Source organism: Sinohyriopsis cumingii, chromosome 4, assembly GCF_028554795.1.
Source record: "Sinohyriopsis cumingii isolate HCF-2022 chromosome 4, ASM2855479v2, whole genome shotgun sequence".
In the NCBI taxonomy this organism is placed as follows: domain Eukaryota; kingdom Metazoa; phylum Mollusca; class Bivalvia; order Unionida; family Unionidae; genus Sinohyriopsis; species Sinohyriopsis cumingii.
This window is the reverse complement of record NC_142964.1, coordinates 21,024,595-21,046,131: the sequence shown is the minus strand read 5'-3', so window position 1 is coordinate 21,046,131 and position 21,537 is coordinate 21,024,595. Positions and strand designations below refer to the sequence as shown.

Here is a 21,537-nt window from a genome sequence, read left to right as displayed (position 1 = left end):
AATATGAGCACTGTCAGAACTGAAAGACCATGTGATGTAACTTCCTCTTTTAATACGTTACCCAATCAGAATACCTTAGGAGAACTACTACTACTACCTCACAAATCTAGCCCTCGTAGATACTACTTTTTTAGCTAAAGGGAGCTAAAAGCTATTTGCTTAAATATGTTGCGGTCGGGCAGAGTTATCTCCCCTAGTTATAAGACTTTACAGCAGAGCCGAAGAATACATCAGTTACTACTTCTTGTGCTAATAATTATGATCTCATCATGAGAGACTTCGCAAAAGCCAGAATCTGTGTGGAAGATATACCATTACAAGTTGGAGTTTTTCACTTTGAAAGGAAATTATACTCCATCTGTATTTTCAACTTCATATCATCATGACACATTTAGGTACTTGCACGGGAGCCTAAGTAAGTTTGCATTAAGTATGGGCTATAATTATTTTATGTATGTGCAAGTCTCAAGGGCTTATAAAAACTCCTGTATATATGTGAAATGCCATTACTAATGGGTATATATTGGTGAGTTTTTATTCCAAGGCATTCATAGCATCTGGTTGCCAACTTCATTGTTTTTACTTGTACAGGCAGTCTGTGGGATTTTTCCCCTACAGGTAATTGCCTCATTTAGGATATTGTCTCACCGATATTATAAGTATCAATAAGAGTACCTCAGTTTCTCTTATGTGAAGCTTTTTGTGTGCAATATAAACACTTGTGTACATTTCTGTATTACTTCCACTTTGGTTGAACAAGTACAGGTAAGATTTTTATACATGGTTTACTAAGTTGTGTCTTGTTCATGCATGTTTCTATAGGTGACTTTTTAGTCATGTTTATCTGCATATGCATTCCACCTTATTTCAAGTCCACTTAGTCACTCACATGGGTAGCCTATGTGACTTCATGAAATAGGATTGGGCTACAATATTTGTATGTATGCTGTTTTTTGTGCCCTTAAGAAACTCCTTATATGTGTATAATTCCATCATTTCTGGTACATACAGGTGATTTTTCTTTACCATGGCATCTTCACCTTAGAATGCCATGCTTCAATGATTCTTCCTGTACATGCCATCTTTGATCTTTCATTTAGGTAGTATTGTATTGATCATCTGCTATCTATTTTCCAGTTAACCATCATTTGGTATTAGTCTGCGCTTACTCTATATTCAAACAACACATGTGCAGGTCCACAGGTTTATACTTCTCCTCCCTGCAGGTGGTATTGTCCTTATAATTAACATGTAAACTTCATTGCTTTATTAGACTGTCGGTTATCAATTTCCTGGTAAACTTTTTAAGATTTAGCTCAGTACCGACATTGCATTTTATAGACAGGTGCAGGACTACAGTTTTATATATTTTGCTTTATTTGTCTTACAGATTAGAACTAGGGGCAAAGTGCAAAAATACACAGCTCAGTACAAAGACATCACCAGTCTGAATACTGACTTTTCCTCAGAGTGAGAATTAATGGCACACAAGGGAGATAAGTAAACTCTTACCTGTCAGCCACAATATAGCTGATACTGTCATGATCCAAAACAGCTCCTGCACCCATGTCACCACCACAGAACTCAACATTATTGGCAACTCCCTCTACCTTGCCTTCTCAGGTTTTGACTTGATTCCTATTGCAGAACAACAAGGAACAGAGCTGAATTCAACAGACATATGGACAGGTTATGTGGATCAAGATTCCTCAACCCATCCCACCCTCATGATCATGACAATATCCTCCCCACACGGATGGCCTATTTTCATTGCAACTTGCCTGGCCAGTATACCAGAGATCACAGTTGGCCTAAACAACACTATTACAGGGTCAGTCTCTTACAGCGCAGCATTCTGTGCATTGAACCTGACTTTTGCAGACATGAACAGGGGCCAGTCCAGTCCACATCCCGCCTCAAGACATTCTTTCAGCATGATACCAAAATTATTTCCTCACATTTCAACAGCTGTCACTTCGCTTTCTCTCAACACTCTTTCACAAGAGGAAATTCTTTACTCATTGACTGTCTTGAAGTCATGGTTTCTAAATCTGGGCTTTCTATGAGTTTAGTGAGCAGCAGAGCTCATCACTCTTCGCCAGGTAAGTCTCAAGTATTGCAGGAAACTTTAGCCTCACCTCATGCAACCAAGAAGATGTTGCTTTTTCTCAGATGATGTCAGTAATTCTAGATTATCTGATGTCATGGGTAGATTCAGCCTTCCAAGTCTCCATTGAGGACATTTTGTGCCTTTGACCCCCAGTGTTGTGCCCTCTTTTTCCCATTCCATCAGCAACCTGGACCAGAGCTCCAGCATCAGTTGATCTCATGATGAAAGTCTAACGTCCATTACTTCACAGTCTGAGAGAGTTATGGACATTCTGACCTGCCTTCATCACCAGTTCAGTAGCAGTTCTACCTTGGCCATACACCAGTATTTCATTTTTGGAAACCCTGGCAGTCAACAGTGATATCGACACTTTGGGGATGACAAAGCCACACTCCATATGTATGGATCAGATGACCTTTGATGACACTCAGCAGTTGGTGTGCAATATTGTTGCTGTGACTTCGATGTTGGGTTTCATCTCTATGACTGTCTTCCAACAGGCAGAACATAGCTTATCTTCTTCCACTCCAAATATCTCAGGGCATGCATGGAAGTCGGTCTCAAGAATGGCCCAAGTACTGAACAGAGCCTCCCAACACACTTTGGCCAATGCTGTAACTGCAGCTTCAAATTTACAATTGGCGGAGCATAACTTAGTGCTCTTTGCCCATAAGACCAAGTTAAGAGCACAGCTGTTATCCTCTAACCTTCTGTTTAACTGTCAGATTGAAGATGTCCACAAACAAGCCATCAAGGAGACCAATTTCCTTCCCCAGCAACCTCAGTGTTGATACAGGGAAAGTATGGGAAATCAACAAAAAGACCCAAGGGCCACACATGGGACAAAAACCTCTGAAACCATCCTATTGAAGCTTCACCAAGCAAAAGCATCAGTTCTTGCAAACCAAAGAGGATAAAGCACTGAGAAGATGCTATTGTTCATCCCAACATTTCACCAGGGTTTATTCCTGACTTTTTTTGGTCTCAGAGGCAAACATCACTGGTCATCGATCTAAGCGACCTCAATCAATTCATTCATTCACGCCCCTTGGTTCTCTATGGAAATACCACAGTACATTGTGAATGACATACAAGAGGGAGACTTCAACATCAGTGTTGACTTAAACCTTCATGTTCCTGTTCACAAGGCTTCCAGGTCGTTCCTGCAGTTCACCTGGGTCTTCACTCATCTAATGAATAAAGTAATGGTACATGTATGGGTTATTTCATGGTGGTGACATCAAGTTACCTAGATGACATCCTGCAGAAGCATCAGGTGAGTTTTATCTAAACATGACATTATTACCCTTGTTACACTGCTTTCCAAACTGGACTTCTCGAGCAAGGAAAAGTCTGACCTAGTACCATTTCAGCAATTTGTTAACATAGGTATGGAGTTCAGTACACAGGCAACATAATTAGTCTTCCTCAGGATAGGGCATTGAAAATCCAAATCATGTTAGCTTATTTACTTAAGAGGAAATTTCTATCCGCACGTTATTCTGTCACCAGCTAGGTATGCTCAGTGTGGCAGAGGACCTCAATGTCCTAGGTTGAATAGCCCATTGCAAGTGATTCTTCTGTCCCAATGCAGGCCAAACGTTTGCCCAATGGATCAATCTCTCACCATCGGCACACAATCGAGGCACCATCTGCGTAATTGGGATATCCTAACTTGGCTCAAAGCGTGTATACCTCAACAAGTAAAACTGCCAGAGAATACAGTCTGTACCAATGCAAGCACAGAAGGCTGGGGAGCCCACCTACTGCCATCCTTTTGGGAAGCTAGGGGTGCATGGTCTCCCCAGGAATAACATCTGCATATCAATATTCTAGAGATGATAGCCATTGTGAAAGCCTTTCACTGGTAGCAGGAATATTTAAATGGCAAGGGAGTTGTCATTGTGTACATTACAGTGGTGACTTATCTGAAACAACATGGAGGAATCAAGTTCCTAGACCCTTGCATCCTGGTGTCAGACTTTTTAAAGTGGTGTTAGCAACAAATCTGGATACATCAGCTCAAGACCACCTTCAAGACCAAAAAGACCAACTGCTCCAGTGGCCTAGTGGTTAGAGTGTCTGCTTCAAATGTGGGAGGTCGCAGGTTTGATCCCTAGACAAGTTGTACCAAAGTCTTATAAAAATGGTATTAGCAGCTGCCGTGCTTGGTGATCAGCATTAAGATATTAGTGTTAGGACTGGTCAGCCTAGTGTCAGGATAATGTGACTGGGTGGGACATCATGCTGTATATTTACAGCATGATGCCCTAGTGCTAGACATCACTGTAAACTGCCACACTGCAGACATCATAGTGATATGACTGAAAAATCATTAAAGCTATGTTAAAAATCTAAATCACACACACAAACCTGCAAGACCCAGTTCTTGCTTTAAAGTGGTACTTTAGTGAACAGTTGCTGTACTGAGACAGATCATGTCTATTTTTACCTCTCAAGAAGAACAGGAGGATATATAAACACAGACAATCTCTTTCCAGGATTAAGTGGGGTATTCACTATGCATATCCGCAGCTGAACAGGTGACCCTCTCTTGCAGATCGATCGATAGCTCCTTAAGACAAGTCATGACCTACACTGGATTGGGGGGGGATTTTGTTTTCTTCTCTATTTGAAGCCGTGCCCCAACAGATGGAGTCCCTCCAGTTGGGTTACCTTGAAGCTTTCTCATATACCATAGTGGACCTGAGATGGATGAGTGGATGTATCTCCCTCCACTTCTTATCTATTCTCCGATGGTATTATAATTAGGTAATGTATTTAAAAGTAGAAATCAATTTTTCCTAGTAAAATGTTTCTTTGAGAATACTTCCCCAATCATAATATACATACACCCTCCCAGCTTCCCTACAGTTACATCCATAGAAAGCGTGCCTTCCGCTTCAGTAATAAGTGACAGGTTCTTGTATTTTGCTGCCAGTCCTTATACCAAAGGGGAGATCACTCTGCTGCATTACCATCTAGGCTGGCAGACAAATGTTAGCTCACTTTAGTGAAAAGTAGTATCGGGGAGGGCTGGATTTGCGAGGTTGTAGTAGTTCTCCTAAGGTGTTATGATTTATTCGTGAAGAAGTAAACTTTACTAGGGAAAATTGGTATGTATTAATATGTTCCATATTTATAAAAATAAAATTTATTAAACCAAAAGACTAAATATAGTATCTTAGTCATTGTGAATCACAACTTTGGATTACAGAGTTCTTCCCCTTACAAAATATGCAAATAAACTGAAAAAAACTACAGGAGAAAATTATATTTCAGCAGAACAGTTTGTAAAAATGAGTGAAATATTACACCTTTGGTTAAAAATTAGGAACTTGTAACTTATAGCAGAAGAGAAAGCCTAACAAGTAGCACTCTTGGTAGCTGATTCAATTGAGATGAATTTGTACCCCAAATGATTCATTACAATCTTGAGACACTGTCATAATGAGGTGTTGTGAATGGATGAAGACACAGTAGCTAAGGACACATTTGATTAGATGCATTTAAGTTGCAAACAATGTACAATTGCAGTGTTGTAATTAATGATCATAATTTCTTTACAGTTATTGATATTTGTTTGCAAGTAATTGTTTTTTTTTCTTTCTAATATTGATTTCTTTAAAGGAACATAACCCATGGCCTTAAAAAAACTGGATTATTACTTCAATTTTGGACCATAGACAACAATTAAAGCTTTGTAAACATTTTGTAAAGATGACTGCAGTTATGACCAAGATGCTATGCACGTTAATTATGCCTTTATATTTGGAAATATTTTGCGTCAAACTATAACTGTATGTTTAAGATTAACATAATATAAGGGTAGGCTACATGAGACTGCTTTGTGAAATGGTCAACTATTAAGTGATATAAACAAGTTGAGCAGTATTAGGCTCAGTTGGGCCTCATGTTATATATTGTCATAATTTCCAAATTCTGATGATGGAAAGCTATCAGGAGTTACTGCCCCATAACAATGATCTACCTCTACCCTCCCTCTGTCACTCAGGTAAAATGTGGGCAAGTTGAAAATGAACACTTATCTGAATAAAGGAGGTGAGCAGTAAAACTTGTCATTCTTTTACAATCTCTTATTTTTTCTTCTTCTGTTGAACAGTTTTTAAAATGTATCCAATAAACCTAATTTTATCAGAGTCTAACTTTTGTTTCAGAATAACCCAAGAAGACCCTATTACTAGAAAATAAGAACATACTTCGAAGATATTAACTTGAAGAAAGGAAGGTCAAATGAAACAGATGATCCTGGATGGAAGGGAGGACTCAGGATGTATTACATTTATAAGTTTTCTAGTATATATTGTCTGCTTATTGAACACTTAAATCATGTGTATTTTGTTTAACAAATTAAGTGAATAGATCCAGAATAACACTGTGAAGGAGGATGTGATCTTATTTGTATTTCTTATAGGACCCTTGCATGCCACTGTTATTTTTGGTACATAAGAGCAATGTAAACACAACAGCTTTATTGGGAATCACAAAAATATCTTGCAGTCAAGAAGTAACATGAGGATGTTGAAGTATAACTTCTACAGCAAACGTATCTCTCCACTCAAAATCTGATACAAAGATCATAAAAAAATGTAAAGACTGTTTCAGGTCTCTGCTGGGTGTCAAGATCAGATTCTTTTCAAATATATATTGTTTGGCTGATTGCATTTAACAATTATGGATTCTGGATTGATGATATCTCTCCATCCATCAGATTTTCCATCTAGTCAGCATCAACACTGAGGTCATGGTTTGTGTTAGGTCATTTTCTAAGCTTCTATAGCTCACTCAGATAAGTTGGGATTTAAATATTTAATGAGGAATACTGTGCCATGGATTGAAGATAAGTCACTGCAACCAGAATTCTTTGGTCCAGTGATTTGGTTAACCTTTGCACATAAATCATAGATTGATGACTTGGCATGTAATTGCTTAAAAATCAGTATTACAGTCATCTGAGAAAGTTGTTGCGACCATTATTCCATGGTTCAGTGATTTATGTTTTATTTTGCATTGAGTTAAGCTTCTCTGAGTTAAGGTTTGTGTTTGAATGATTTTTTAAAACATTATTCATATTTAGAGGTTGCATATGGAGTACTTCACGTTACAGTAAAAATTTCGTCACTGTGATCTATATTTAATGGTCTAGTGATTTAGGTTAACCTTAGCATGTGGCTCAGTTTCAAAAGTACGTCACTACTGCCTATGGAGTCACATAACTTGGAATGTATTGTCTCATTAGGAGTACTGCAGCCATCAGTGAAAACTTCTTAACTGTTGCCTCTATTTCACAGTTCAGCAATTTGTCCTTACATTTGTGTTGAGTTTTATTCTGTACTTCAGCATTACGTTTAGGTTCTTTTCTCAGACACTTTTGCTTGTAGAGTCAGATAAATTGGTGTTTAGATGTGTCAATCCATGATTCACAGGAACCAAAAAATCTACAAAAGATTGGTACTCCATTACTAAAAAGGAATTTACTGGGTCATGGTAAAAAATTATTAATTTTCCCTTTTTCTTTCCACCAAATATAGGACTGGGTTGGTTGGCAAGATACAAATTGGTTCCTGGCATGACAGTTATGTATGTGTACCTGTAGCAGCAGGGGATAATTTGAATATAGCCAATGCAAGCTTTCCTATTATACTATTAATTTAATTAAGTCTAAATAAATGTGGTACAAGATTGAAAGTTTAATGATGAAAGACTGCAACTCTTAAAAACATCAAATTTAAAATAATTATACATAGTCCAAAATCTATTTTAGAAAAATGAAGGCAGAAAAAAGACAAATGTCAATCAATGTTTAATGAGGAATTAATGTGAATAAAATTAACTTTGAAATTTTCAGTGTTGTACAAAACATTTACCATCCTGGTGTTAGATTACTCCCGTTTTGTGAAATTTGATTTAAAAAGACATTTAAGTCCAAGGATGGTTAGAGGATGCCAGTTTTTCAACTGTTAATTTTTTAAGTACAGAAACCTTAAAAGCAATGAAGCTTAACTGAAATAGCCAACAAAACTTTGAATGTCATAACAAAACTGTCTCTTAAAATCCCCCAATATTGAGAAAATCACAAAACTGCTGGTTACTTATCAAACAATAATCATAACTCTTTCATATATTGTTTGCAAACAAAACAATCAAATTCATAATATAAATTAAATTATGAAATTTATAGCCTGAAAAATTAGCAACCCAACAGACTAAGTACCTGTGAATATCCTACTTGCATCATGGATTGTCTTAATTGCCTTCTTGTATTGCTGAAACTGGTAGGCATCATAATCAGAAATGTATCCAGCCTTCTCTCACAGTCAGAAAGGTCTTTTATCAAAGTTATCTCAGAACAGTATTTCACTATAAAATCTCAATATTTCAGGCTGCTGTCAGATTTTAAAAAATTGAAGTTGAACAGGATTAACACCCACATTAGCCTTCCCCATGCATGCCTACACACTGTCATGACCTTGGTTTTGGTGGGTTTGTTCATCAAATTCTAGGTCATAATTTCTTCACATATGTTCTGAAACATCACATGTCATAATTGTTTTAGTTGATTGTTGTACAGAAATTTCTGTCTTGCATCTCCACAACAGACTCATATTACATTGGCTTTTTTAGACATTCTCTAATACAGCAAAGATAGCACTGCACTTGGAGTAATTTGTGAATCAGTGCTAGTGTTTGATGGTGTTGATTGAGCTATACCAATGAAATAATATTGGGGCCATGGTTAAAACTTAGACACGGATACATTAGTCAAACATGGCAAGAAAAAAAAAATCATAAAATTATTTGAGAAGAAAACCTATGAGTTAGACCAAATTTGGGGGTTCAGTTGGGTGAGGGAAAACAACTTTTCGATTAATGTCTTCTATTCATGGTGTGCAGTTTGGCCATACTATGATTGATGGTTTTCAATATGTCCATACTGCCATTGATGGTTTTTAATCTTTCCATACCACCATTGATAGTTTTCAATACATCCATACCACCATTGTTGGTTTTCAATCTGTCTATACTTCCATTGATGGTTTTCAGTTTGGTCATATTGCCATTGATGGTTTTCAGTCTTGCCATACCACCATTGATGGTTTTCTTTCTGTCCATACTGCCATTGATGGTTTTCAGTCTGGCCATATTACCCTTGATTGTTTTCATTCTGGCCATACCACCATTGATGGTTTTCAATCTGGCCATACTGCCATTGATGCTTTGCAATCTGGCCATACTGCCATTGATGCTTTGCAATCTGGCCATAATGTCATTGATGCTTTGCAATCTGGCCATACTGCCATTGATGCTTTGCAATCTGGCCATACTGACATTGATGCTTTGCAATCTGGCCATAATGTCATTGATGCTTTGCAATCTGGCCATACTGCCATTGATACTTTGCAATCTGGCCATACTGCCATTGATGATTTGCAATCTGGACATACTGCCATTGATTTTTTGCAATCTGGACATAATGCCATTGATACTTTGCAATCTGGCCATACTGCCGTTGATGCTTTGCAATCTGGTCATAATGTCATTGATGCTTTGCAAACTGGCCATACTGCCATTGATGCTTTGCAATCTGGCCATACTGCCATTGATGCTTTGCAATCTGGCTATACTGCCATTGATGCTTTGCAATCTGGACATAGTGCCATTGATGCTTCGCAATCTGGCCATACTGCCATTGATGCTTTGCAATCTGGTCATAATGTAATTGATGCTTTGCAATCTGGCCATACTGTCATTGATGCTTTGCAATCTGGCCATAATGTCATTGATGGTATTCTTGTTTTAGATATGTATCTTCCCAATCTTTCAATGACATGAAGATTTTTGGTCAAGCTGTGCTTGGAGTCGGCAAAGAGCCTACTTTAAGTGCACTATTTGATTCTGCAAATTGATTAGTTTCCGCTGGCAACTTTTGGCTTATTTGCCACTTCTAAATGTTTTGGAATTATTTTATCTGCAAAATTAAATCAATATGGATTTGTTTAAGCTCAAAGAAGTAAAAGTACTTTGAAGAAAGGCAGAAATAGAAAGATACTTACCCAGTGTCTGCCAAATTTTACATTCATAGATTTTATAGGAGTGCAATGCTAAACAAACTGCCTTTACTACTTTTAAAAGTATGCAGTTTGGGTGTCAAAATAAAGAGTCAGCATGTGACATGTTTATTTGATACATGTATTGTTGAAATCTAGTATGTATAATATGGTTACTAAAGTTTTCAGTCAAGGGCACATAATTATTTTGTAACAAGAACTGTTGCTGTCATTTATATTATTTTTGCTATAAGAAATTAAGAAGATAAATCACAAGAATGAATTTTATCAAATCTGGTATTAGAATCTGTGAATTTCCATAACATTGAAACATTAATAATTGCATATTTTGTACATTTATCTACAGATGATTATATTCATGTTTGTTTATTTCTTTCTTTGATAAATTGCATTACTGTTCAATTGGAGGCCTCAAACTAGGTCTCAAGTCTAAAATTTCAATATTAAATTGTCATCCTTGATATAAAATATGTTGAAGTGTTTTTATTTATTATCTATTAGGTGTGAGTAATTGAGCCACGTTCATTTCTTTGAGCAAAATAATGCTCTCTAGTGTGGCATTGTAAAATTATTAATGTTTGGATGACAATTTTATTGAGTTGCCATTGTTTGAACATGATTAAGAAAACCTTGTACGGAATGAGAAAGAATAGCTATAGATATGTGGACTCCCTCAAGTCACTAAAGGTTTTTAGCTCACCTGACGGAGCATCCTGGCCTAATGGTCTTAAAGATGCTGAGCTACTATCAGAATATGGCTGCCATTACTAAAAGCAGATAAACCTTAGAGGACTTCTCCAAAACAAGTTGACAGAATGCAAGTCCAAAATTTTCAAATTACCTCTCACAAACTGTTGGAAAAATTTCAACCACATTTGATAGAAAGCATTCTGCCCTTTCTAAACCGTACACATGATGCTTATCTGCTGTCACTAAAAATAGAAAAATCCTTTAAAAAAGAAAAAAAAAAACAACTTATGATGAAAGACTGCTGAAGAGAATTTGACCAGATTTTAATAAAGCATCCTGGAAAGAAAGCCATATAAGTATGTACAAACACTGTTGATCTGTCATCAAAACTGTTTATAGGAATTTTACTAAATTTGATACAAAACTTACTAGTATTATGGCACAGATTGTCATGGACCACAATTCAATATGACGATTATTACAGGAAACAAAACCTTGAAAATATTCGTTCTCAAAAACCAAGTTTATAGAATTCGACCAAATTTCACAGACATACTGTCAGCCTTTCATACTATTGTGCTTTCAGTATGGTTGCCATTCCAAAAACATGAAAAGATTTTATGTCAGGAAGCATTGTGCGTGCCCAGATCGTTTGGCTAACAGTGCTTGCATTTGACTTTTAGATACAGACCCTGCAACAGGAAACTTAAGCAGTGAAACCAACAATGGATTGCAGAATGTCAACAAAATGGAAGCTAAAAACAAACAAAACAATGAAGCATTTTAATAACAATTGGGAGCACAAATGCATTTACTGAATGGATTTGAAATTCCTTATGTTTAAATAGATTATTTATATTGACAGATAAATTTTCACCTGACAAGTCATGAAATTGTTGTTTCAGGTAGGCATAAAAAAAATGGCATTGATGTTAGGCATGTTGGTGGTTGTATATGTCATTAAAAACAAAATGCAAAATTGCTGACAATGCTTAATGACAATGTTGCAGTTGTGGATATATTTTATCATAAATTATGTTGCGTTGTCTTGCATTATGCATTTGCTGTTAATTAAAGTACACTTTTAATCAGACAGGATATGAAACCTGTAGTTAATTTCCTTCAACACTCTTGAAAATGGAAACCTCTTTGAGGTAAATGCATTTCCACTTCATTTCAACAAGCAAAAAGGAAAGGAAACAAGCGACAGAAGATCAGTGCAAAATCTGAATGCATTTCTGAGACCATAAATGAAATATGATCTATGAAATATGCAGCAATCTGAATGAAATGAAAGCAGAATGCACATCTGATCAAATTACTCATTTCAGGCTATATAGATGTCAGCCAGGAGAGTGGTGTCAAGCCTACTTGGGCCTCATGTTAGTTTTAGTGGATATGTTAGCGGAAAATTGCTTATATCCAATAAAGTGAAAATTGCACAATTCAGTGAAAAGTGTTTCAGGAGAACTGTATACAAAAAGAATATTTTAAATATATTTGAATATATTTGCGCTAAGAATGATATAACAAATGTAAATACTGCATACTTTCCAGCCTTTTTTATCTTCTTCAAAATCTGCTGTACATTCTGGTTATGTTAAATTTGTGTTGGAATGTTATTTTTTGTGGTTTCAAATTTTGCGGCACATTTCGGTTTATCTAATACATTGTGTAAGTTTTTTTCCTTGACATTATTTGGACATAACTTCTGTGTTAAAAACTGCTTTGAAAATAAAGCATTAATATTTTAGCCTTTGTTTTTCCTTTTTGTCTCACAATTTTCTCTAGGATAAACAAGAGCTAATTTAACATCCAGAAAACCCTTCATCTTGTCCCAGGCTCTGTGATTATTAAAAATACTGCATTATTACTTGGTGAGCATGGGATTGCAGATTTTCCAAATATTTTGTTTTGCATGTTTTTCAAAATCTTCACTCTTGTCCAGCCCCAGGGTACACTTTTTTGTATGGGAAAATGCGAAAAATCACCTATTATTTTTCTTTAGTGCATGTCTGTGAATGTCATTGTTGGTGCTAGGTAATAAAACCTTTAACATAGCAATTAATTTCTATTTTAAAAAAAATAAATATGGCAATATAAACATCCATGGTTTGTAGTAGACTGCTGAGTTGGATTTAGTGTAACATATTTTCAAGGTTGAAGTTTTGATTTTTGAAAAAAGAGGCTTAATATCTCAAGTATAAACATTCAGAAATACACAGTGTAGCATTTAATCAGAGAATTACTATTTCCAGTTCTGAGAATCTGGAATTATAATAAATCCTGATAGATAATGACTATGTACTTTAGTGAAATGAGAGCATGATCCAGAATGGAAGCTTCCATAGAAGAGGAAGGTAATTAGATGCAATGTTTTCTATGGATTTTTTGAGCACTTGATACAACATTAATGACAGTTAATTAAATGCCCAAGGAAATATGACACTAAATTCAGATGGCAAAGTTAAGGTGGCAAAACTATCAAAGAAGATTATCTTTTTTAATTTTTTTTGTTTTGTCAATATAACAGCATTAATTACTATATAGTATTTTTGTTGTTCCTTTTGAATTTGTGTCCCCCGGATTTGGAGGACAGTATTGTACAGTGTCCCATATAGTTGGGATCCTAGGTGCAGCAGTGATGCTGGAATTATTTGTTTTTCTTTCAGGTACTGAAACATTCACTTCCAGTTCACAGGAATATATTAGTATATATAGGTTTAATGGTACTTAACCACAATACAGGTTATACAGTGTCTGTTAAAAATTAAATACCAAAAAAATGTGAAGGAACAAAAAGAAAAAATTTCTTTAGGAAGATGTAAACATGCAGTCCAAAAAGATAACATATAAAAGGTAATTATTTAGAATCTGTATAAAATGATAGATATTTCTTAATAATTAAATCATTAAAAACAGAAGGTTAAAATTTGCTATACAAAACCACAGCCTTTAAAAAAAAGTTTAAGATTGTCTCTGGAGGTACATCAAAAACTTTACATCAGAAAACTGTCTCACAAATGTGGAGCTCCGTTCACCTCACATATCTACCATAATTAAAAATTATGAAAATTGCATATTGTTTATTTCTCCAAAATTTGTTTGGGTACAATCAAGATTAATCACATTATTTGCGAAAACATACCATATATATACTTCTGCTTCCTAAATCATTTTTACTTATTGAACTGGCTTAAAATATGAAAGACTTTTAAAACGTGATTCTGGCTGTCAACAACTTGTGGCACTTGGCAAAATTACATATTAAGATATTGTCTTAAACAAACTCCATCTACTGTCAGCAAAAGAAGTAGTAAATGTTGGGAGGCTTCCAGTTGTAATGTAGCCATTAAAGTCCAAATTTGAATTTTGAATATATTAAAAAATATAAAAAATGTAAATTAATATTTTATTTTAAAAATTTTTTAAAAAATTCTAAATACTATTCATGAAAAATTTGCTGAAGGAGGTAAACTAATCTGAATGCTCCAAAAACAAATTTATGAGAACTTAAAATACATATGTAGATGATCATTTATACAATTCCATATCTTACCCATATTCAATAAAAGCACTTCAAACAGGAGAAAGATCGGGTGAGATATCTGATCATAAGAAATATTTAGCAAATTGAGCACAGACTAAACAGTTACATATGTTTTAGAAAGCGAAATGGATAATATAAAACTTTATTCAAATACACAGATTGATCATAAAACCATTGGAGAACTACTACTACCTTGCAAATCCAGCCCTCTTAGATTACAAGAAGTTACTTATGCTTCTGCCGAGTAGCACTCTCCATACGTACATGCAGTTTGGAAGTTTTCAGACTGAAAACAAGTTAGAGCATTTTTGTCTTCAAATGGAATTATAATCGATCAATAAATTTCCAACTGTATTGTTTTTTCCATCGTTGATGACAAAGTTTCTAACTTTTCAGTGTCATCACCGTCTTGACACGTTTATGTGCCCTTGGTTCATACCTGCATGGATCGTGATGCATCCTCTCACATTGCTATAACCATATTAAAAAGTGCTGGTCTGGTGTATGACATAGAAAATATACCTCTAAAGAATGTCATTGTGCCTCTCCTCGGGTAACATTCTCTTAAAGTGGATATTGTAGCATCCTCTTATATGTATCAATAATGATGCTTCAGTACAATGGTATATACCATAGAAAACCTGTGTGTATTATTGTGTAGCCATTACTGTCTAGCTTCTGCCATGTTAGAATACATACAGGTAAGTTTCTGTACATGGTTTACTCCCGCGTCCATTTCTTAGTTGTTATAAACGATTCTTCAGTGATTTTATCTGCAGTCAAAGATGGGCCTTCCTACAGGTAGGCCTAACTTGTTACTGGAATTGATAATTAGTGCACACTTTCTAGGTAGTAATAATGACACTCATTCTCTGCCCGTATTGGCTATGTCTGCCCTTTTACAGGTAATTATCGTAGTGTGTAGATATGCACAGACACACCTACTGTTAAGTCCATAAAGCAGGATTGCATGCCGCACTACACCTGTATACTCTTCTCTGTTTTGTCTTACATATTTAGGGCATGGCATAAAAACCAGTCTACATGTGTAGCTTACTCTGGTTGTCAGTCATGGATAAAAGCATAGAGATATAACATTTATTCTAAAAGGGACATCGTGAAAGTCTGTTTACTCATTCGGACCAGGGGAACGAAATTCGTTACCCAGGATTTAAGGGCGTTATCGGTGGTGCGAGGCGCCCTTATTGCATACCCTTTTTCCATTGGATACGAATGGATATGCAGTTAAGAAGTGCGCAGTGCGCACAGTAAAGCGACAAGTGGTGGCTCTTATTAACACTCATCGAGTAATTAAGAAGTCAGCAGTACTGACATCACATTATCGCACAAGGAACCCTGATCATTCGCAACGTTAATAAATATTCAGTCAGTCAGTCTTGATAGTAAGAAGACAACCTTACCAAAAGGACGAATTAGACCGACCAAGCAAAGGATTAGAAAAGTCACATTTAGAAAAAGGGTGATAAATTAGCGGGATCCCCAGTCGCATTAGAAGTTTTGATCGGAAGCATTCTGATTGAGTTGCATTGCCTCCATCTAATTGGATAGCGGCCCACCTATTGGACCCGAGGTCCCCCCCCCCCCCACAAGGGAGAGAGAAAGGAGAATCTATTACAGGATCAATGTTGTTGTTGTAGGGTTTAACGCCATTTTTCAGCACACGATAGACTATACAGGGTGGAAGAAATATTAATGGTGGAAGAAAAACCCGGCTGAATCCGAGCCTCGAACCCATGCAGACATAGGTGAGATGGCAGTGATCCGTAACGGAGAGCACTTTAGACCACTCGACCACTCGGCCACTCGGGGATCAATGTTAACAACCCGCCTTTTTCAGGGCGAAAAAGATTACTCCGAGATGATGGTAGGGTTTTCACTTTAGCCTGAAAACCTGTTTTGATAACTCCGAACATTACACAAATGTGATCCTTTTGACCACTGGTCTAAAAGTAAACCATGTAAATAGCAGCAGTCGCAGACATTCATGGAGAAGAAAAAAGAAAGATATGGAACACAGAGTCATGGATGTAAACATATAGGAACATACATGATGGTGTTTTGTAACCACAACAACAGCTACAGTCTACAGATGCACAAGAAGGAAAAGACACAGACATGATATCAAAATGGCCAGGACTGGGACATTTAGCCTACTGGTTTGCTCGCCACTTAGCTGAAAGGATCAAATGCGAAAAAACAACATGGTATGGCTGTCAAATCGATCAGCCAAATCAAATGAAACATGACGAATGTTTAATGATGAATCATTGAAGTTGGAGGAGTACCTGGATGAAGTACAGAGCCTAGTATCGTAAGATAAATGCATGAAAGAATAGCATAATGATAAAAGTGAGCATTCTTACTTCCACTGCCTTCTTTGGAGGCAAAACGCATCAGAGCTCTTCTGCGACTGAGTACAGCAACTACCCGCCGTTCATCAGTTTTCTTGACAGGTGCTTGTTTCAAATTTAAAAAAAAAAAACAAATCAAGTAAAATGTTTCGTGACTTATCATTATCTGTGAAAATGAATAACTAGAAACATCATTACCTGCTGACTCGCAGTTCGTACATAGCCTCATGGAATCCAGTGGTATGTGCTAAAAAGATGAACTTAACATCGAAAACCTAAAAACGTTCGAGCCTATGTCATCAATAGAGACGACTGTCATCACCCAGGAACCCACTGGATAGCTATTCCCTTCCCCCAACAACAACAATTTGGACTATTGTTAATCTTATGGAATACCTCCTCTGGAAGAGGACATCATCGATTTTATGAAAAGAAATGCAGTATCCACTATATTTAATAATGTGCGATTACATTGACCAGATTGAATTGTGTGTGGCCAATATTGTGTATATTTTCTTCATCAACGTGATCATTCTTTCCCCTCAAAACATCAACTGGCTTTTTTAGGAAGTGATTTCTCTAGAAATGATGATAAAATGGAAAAGTGGTGTCGTAAACATTATGGTTATCTATTTTCTTCAGCCCAAAACGTAGTGTGCGTCGATGTCAAAATGAAACTGTACTAAATGATTGGAAAACTAGTCTTACTTTACAAAGTTGTTAGCGTTATAAGTATGTTTATTTTTAGTAATTTATATTTGTACAAAAAGAGGGACTGATGTTTAACTGAGAGGGGCCTAATCAAATAATAACGGTTTTAAAAAAAGAAGAGAAAAATGGAATTGACTATTTTTTCAAAATCTCTCTCTCTCTCTCTCTCTCTCTCTACAACGATTATGTGAAACAGAAGGTTATGTGAATTTTCTTTTGCCGTTTCAAGACCTTGCACACACACACGCACACACACACAATAAGTATAACCGTTCGTGTGTGTTTCTGCATAGGGTACATTTCACTGATCATGTGAAATCCACGGTTTAGTTTGGCCATTTTCAAAACTCGAACTGAAAAATGTTACAATCCAACATTAGTTTAGGGGAAAAACTTCCAAATAAAGTGCCACGAAAACTCGACCTGTACTTGTGTATGTCAGAAATCTTAGCTTAATTCCAAATTCTGGTTTAACAATGAAACAATGTAATGCTGCATTAAAAAAACCTGTCCATACGTAATATTTTCCACCTCATGTCTTCAATGTAGAGTAAAACAAGTGACGTGACTTTGGAGGAACAAAAAAGATTCCATTGGTTACAATTATTTGTAACAATGACCTGAATATGGCTTATTTGATTTTGGACGAGAGAGAGAGAGAGACGCATACGCAGGTTTTGCTTACTTGACTGTCAATTTGTCGGGATGTTTGGCACACGCTACATCGTTCACCAAAGCTGCAATCAATTCTATGCTGACAGAAGTGTAGCAATGTCATTGCCTCACGCGATTGCTAACCATTTGTAAAGACAACAACGAAGTGACAGTAAAGTTAATATATTTGTCATTTAAACCAGCCAGATTAAGAGTTACCCTTTTTCTATCTGTAACATATTTTAGCAACTTTCAGTCAGTGCATTCAATACATTTCCATCCTTATGCCTCATACTACCTTTCCCATGTTAAATTTCTATTTTGCCCCAGACATTTATTCCCATATTAAATTTCCGTTTAGGTCCAGAGTGCCATTCCTATGTTACATTTTCGTTTGGCTCAATAACCCTTTTTAACATATGAGCCCCATTGACACATATTACTTGAGTGTTGGTCAATTAAAAGTGTATGCTAAACTTATAAAGTTCATTTTCCATTGTTGCTATACAGACTCACAATATTATATCTATAGACTGATGTTAAATTCTCATTTTCGCCATACACGTCCATCATATTAACACACACATACACAACGTAACATTTATAGGGACAAGATAAATCGTATGCTATAAATTAACATTGCGTTATCCGTATTCGCCATACAAGTTTACAGTGTTAAATTCCGTTGGTCACCATATACAAACTATTTCAAAATGGAAGCCGTCATGTTAATTCCCGTTGTCACCAAAGAGGCCCGTCTGTCGCCATTACGCTCCATATTAATGCTAGTGTTGGTCCGTGGATGGATGTTTGCTTGTTATTCTACTTGTTTGTTGGTCAGTATGTATGGGTGTTATCTAGAACAATTTTATGATGAATCCATGAACATCTGCATCGTCAAATTTTCCTAGTGTCATAATAGGCCTTTTTAGATTTAGATACCTCAGATAGGTCAAGGCATTCTATACCCAGTGATTATGCCAATTTGTACCCGCTCGTCATACGTGAATGTATGCGGTCTGGTTACAATCTAGTCAGTAAAATATAATTCTAACGTAGTAAAAAGCAAAATCTACAAGCCTAGAACAAAGTACCTATTAAAAAAAATTTGGAAATACATTTTTTTAAAACATAATTACTACACACTTTAGTCGCGTAAACGATTTTGCAAAACATATATGCCACGGTCATGCCAATACACTATTGTTGATTGTAACTACACCACACGGGGGCCCCGAGTGGTCTAAAACGCTCTCCGTTACGGATCACTGCCATCTAACCTCTGTCTGCGTGGGTTCGAGTCTCGGATTCGGCCAATGTGAGCACCTGAGAAAGCTTGCCAATAGCTTCTCGTGGTCGATGGTTCTTTCAGGGGTTTTCTCGGGTTCTTCCTCCACCATTAAGAGTGGCCGCCATGTATAGCCTATCGTGTGCTGAAAAATGGCGTTAAACCCTGCAAAAACTATACCACACTTTTGAAGATTTCTTTTCTGTGCCACTGTAAGAACTGGATCATTGATTGCTACTATACTTATATAAAATTTTCTGCTGCTTTTATGTTCTTTGAATAGATTTATTTTATTTTGACTGTGACAGAGATTGTGTGAGTCTACTTTACTAAAGAATTATCGCGGTGCCTGTGTGTGGGTGTGTGGATATATATATATATATATATATATATATATATATATATATATATATATATATATATATATATATATATATAAGGTCACTAGTTACGTGGCGGTGGACTGGTTTGATTATCATTGTTTTGAGGATCATCGACCTCGATGTTATTGCCCGGAAAAACTTAATAATAAAATAAAATATGAAATTAATGGACGGAGTAACATAGATCTGAGCATTGATATATAATAGGATAACACGATCCCTAATATACAAAATGTAACAATTTAATCCATTACATGCACAAAATGAAATTGAACATGATATTTTAATTATATACTCTCTTAGAAATAAAATTTTCACATTTTATAAGAAATTAACTGTTAGGTTGTTATACCGATACAACAAATTTCATGATGAAATAAAGTAAACGATCGAACTCATTTTGCCCAGCATGCCTGCATAACCTGGTTGCCTCCGGTCCTTCCAATTTCCATCTTAGCGACAGGACATAATCACAGTATTCTCTCTCTCTCTCTCTCTCTCTCTCTCTCTCTCTCTCTCTCCAGTCTCTTTTCGGGTCATCTATCGTAACTTGATTGTCTGCTCTAATTTCCCACTGTATGGTGTATTGATGGAGTAATTTTCCACTTAGACATAAATACATAAATACGAAACCTAAATATTTGCCAGGATTTTATACCGTGGGATCGAACAATAATCCCCCACTCATGTTATGTAAGATATCGTCTTATCGCAATTCAAGGGAAACGAAGATTAACATGGGCCAGTTCGCAGCCTGACAGCTGATACACACAACCCGATTACTAGAAAATGAATGTCTCTCCCTAGCGGCTACTTGATATCCCGACTAGAACTAACATAATCTAGATCAATAAACCAAATTACGCCCGACTGTATGCTATAAATCACTAGCTGAACTAAATTTAGGTCGGCTGGCGCCGATCTCTCGGTTAAAAAGAATGCACAATTCAATTACACAAGTTAATTAATGGAATTCACTTCCTGTCTTAACTACAATATCTGCTAACTCTCAATTCATAGGAGAAGCAAATTCTATACATATTAATATTAATTCCTAGACTACGTCATTCATAGTATTTAAGATAGATAAATCTACACAATTCTCATAATTTGTATCAGAAGTAATGCATGAAATTCCTTGACTATATGATTCCTACTACATGTAAAAGAATAAATTCGAACGTCTTTATCGAGGGAATAATGTATGACATTCTTAGAATAAATGAATCAAATAACGTTCAAGACGAATGAATGCAAACAATCAACTTCCGAACTCATCAAAAGAAAATATGATGCATGAAATTAAAATAAACAAAGTCAACAAATATTTTCGAACTCATATCTCGTCATTTGCATGATATTGTGACAAACTTTGTGTTTTTCGAGGCTCGCTCTTTCTATGCAGCCGAATCTCTGTTTCTTTAAGTTCAGTGTCCCTCAACTTCCAGACACCTGTCCCTCAGAAAAAGTTCACGAGAACAATACTTGTTATTCTTTTATCGGAGTTAACTTCTTGGCTTCCCCCACAAACTTATGGTAACTAATTTCGCTAGGGAAATACTATAAACATTGAATTTCGTATGGAATCCCCCCTCCATTAGCTTAGCCAATCAGTATTAGTTTTATCTAACCGCCAAAAAGTAACCCAGGCCTATCCATGTTTGATTACCACCCTATATTTCTGCGCTT

General features: G+C 36.2%; 1 protein-coding gene across 2 annotated transcripts in view; it reads left to right on the top strand.

Moving 5' to 3' along the window:
* LOC149800783 (uncharacterized) overlaps positions 1-12,643 on the top strand; it is a 69,445-nt gene extending 56,802 nt beyond the window's left edge. For both annotated transcript variants that reach the window (XM_089954763.1, XM_089954762.1), the window contains exon 15: positions 6,289-12,643. In XM_089954763.1, coding sequence (XP_089810889.1) covers positions 6,289-6,315 — 27 coding nt within the window. In that variant the 3' untranslated portion in view covers positions 6,316-12,643. The remainder of the gene's footprint in view (positions 1-6,288) is intronic.
* The last annotated feature ends 8,894 nt before the right edge of the window (positions 12,644-21,537 follow it).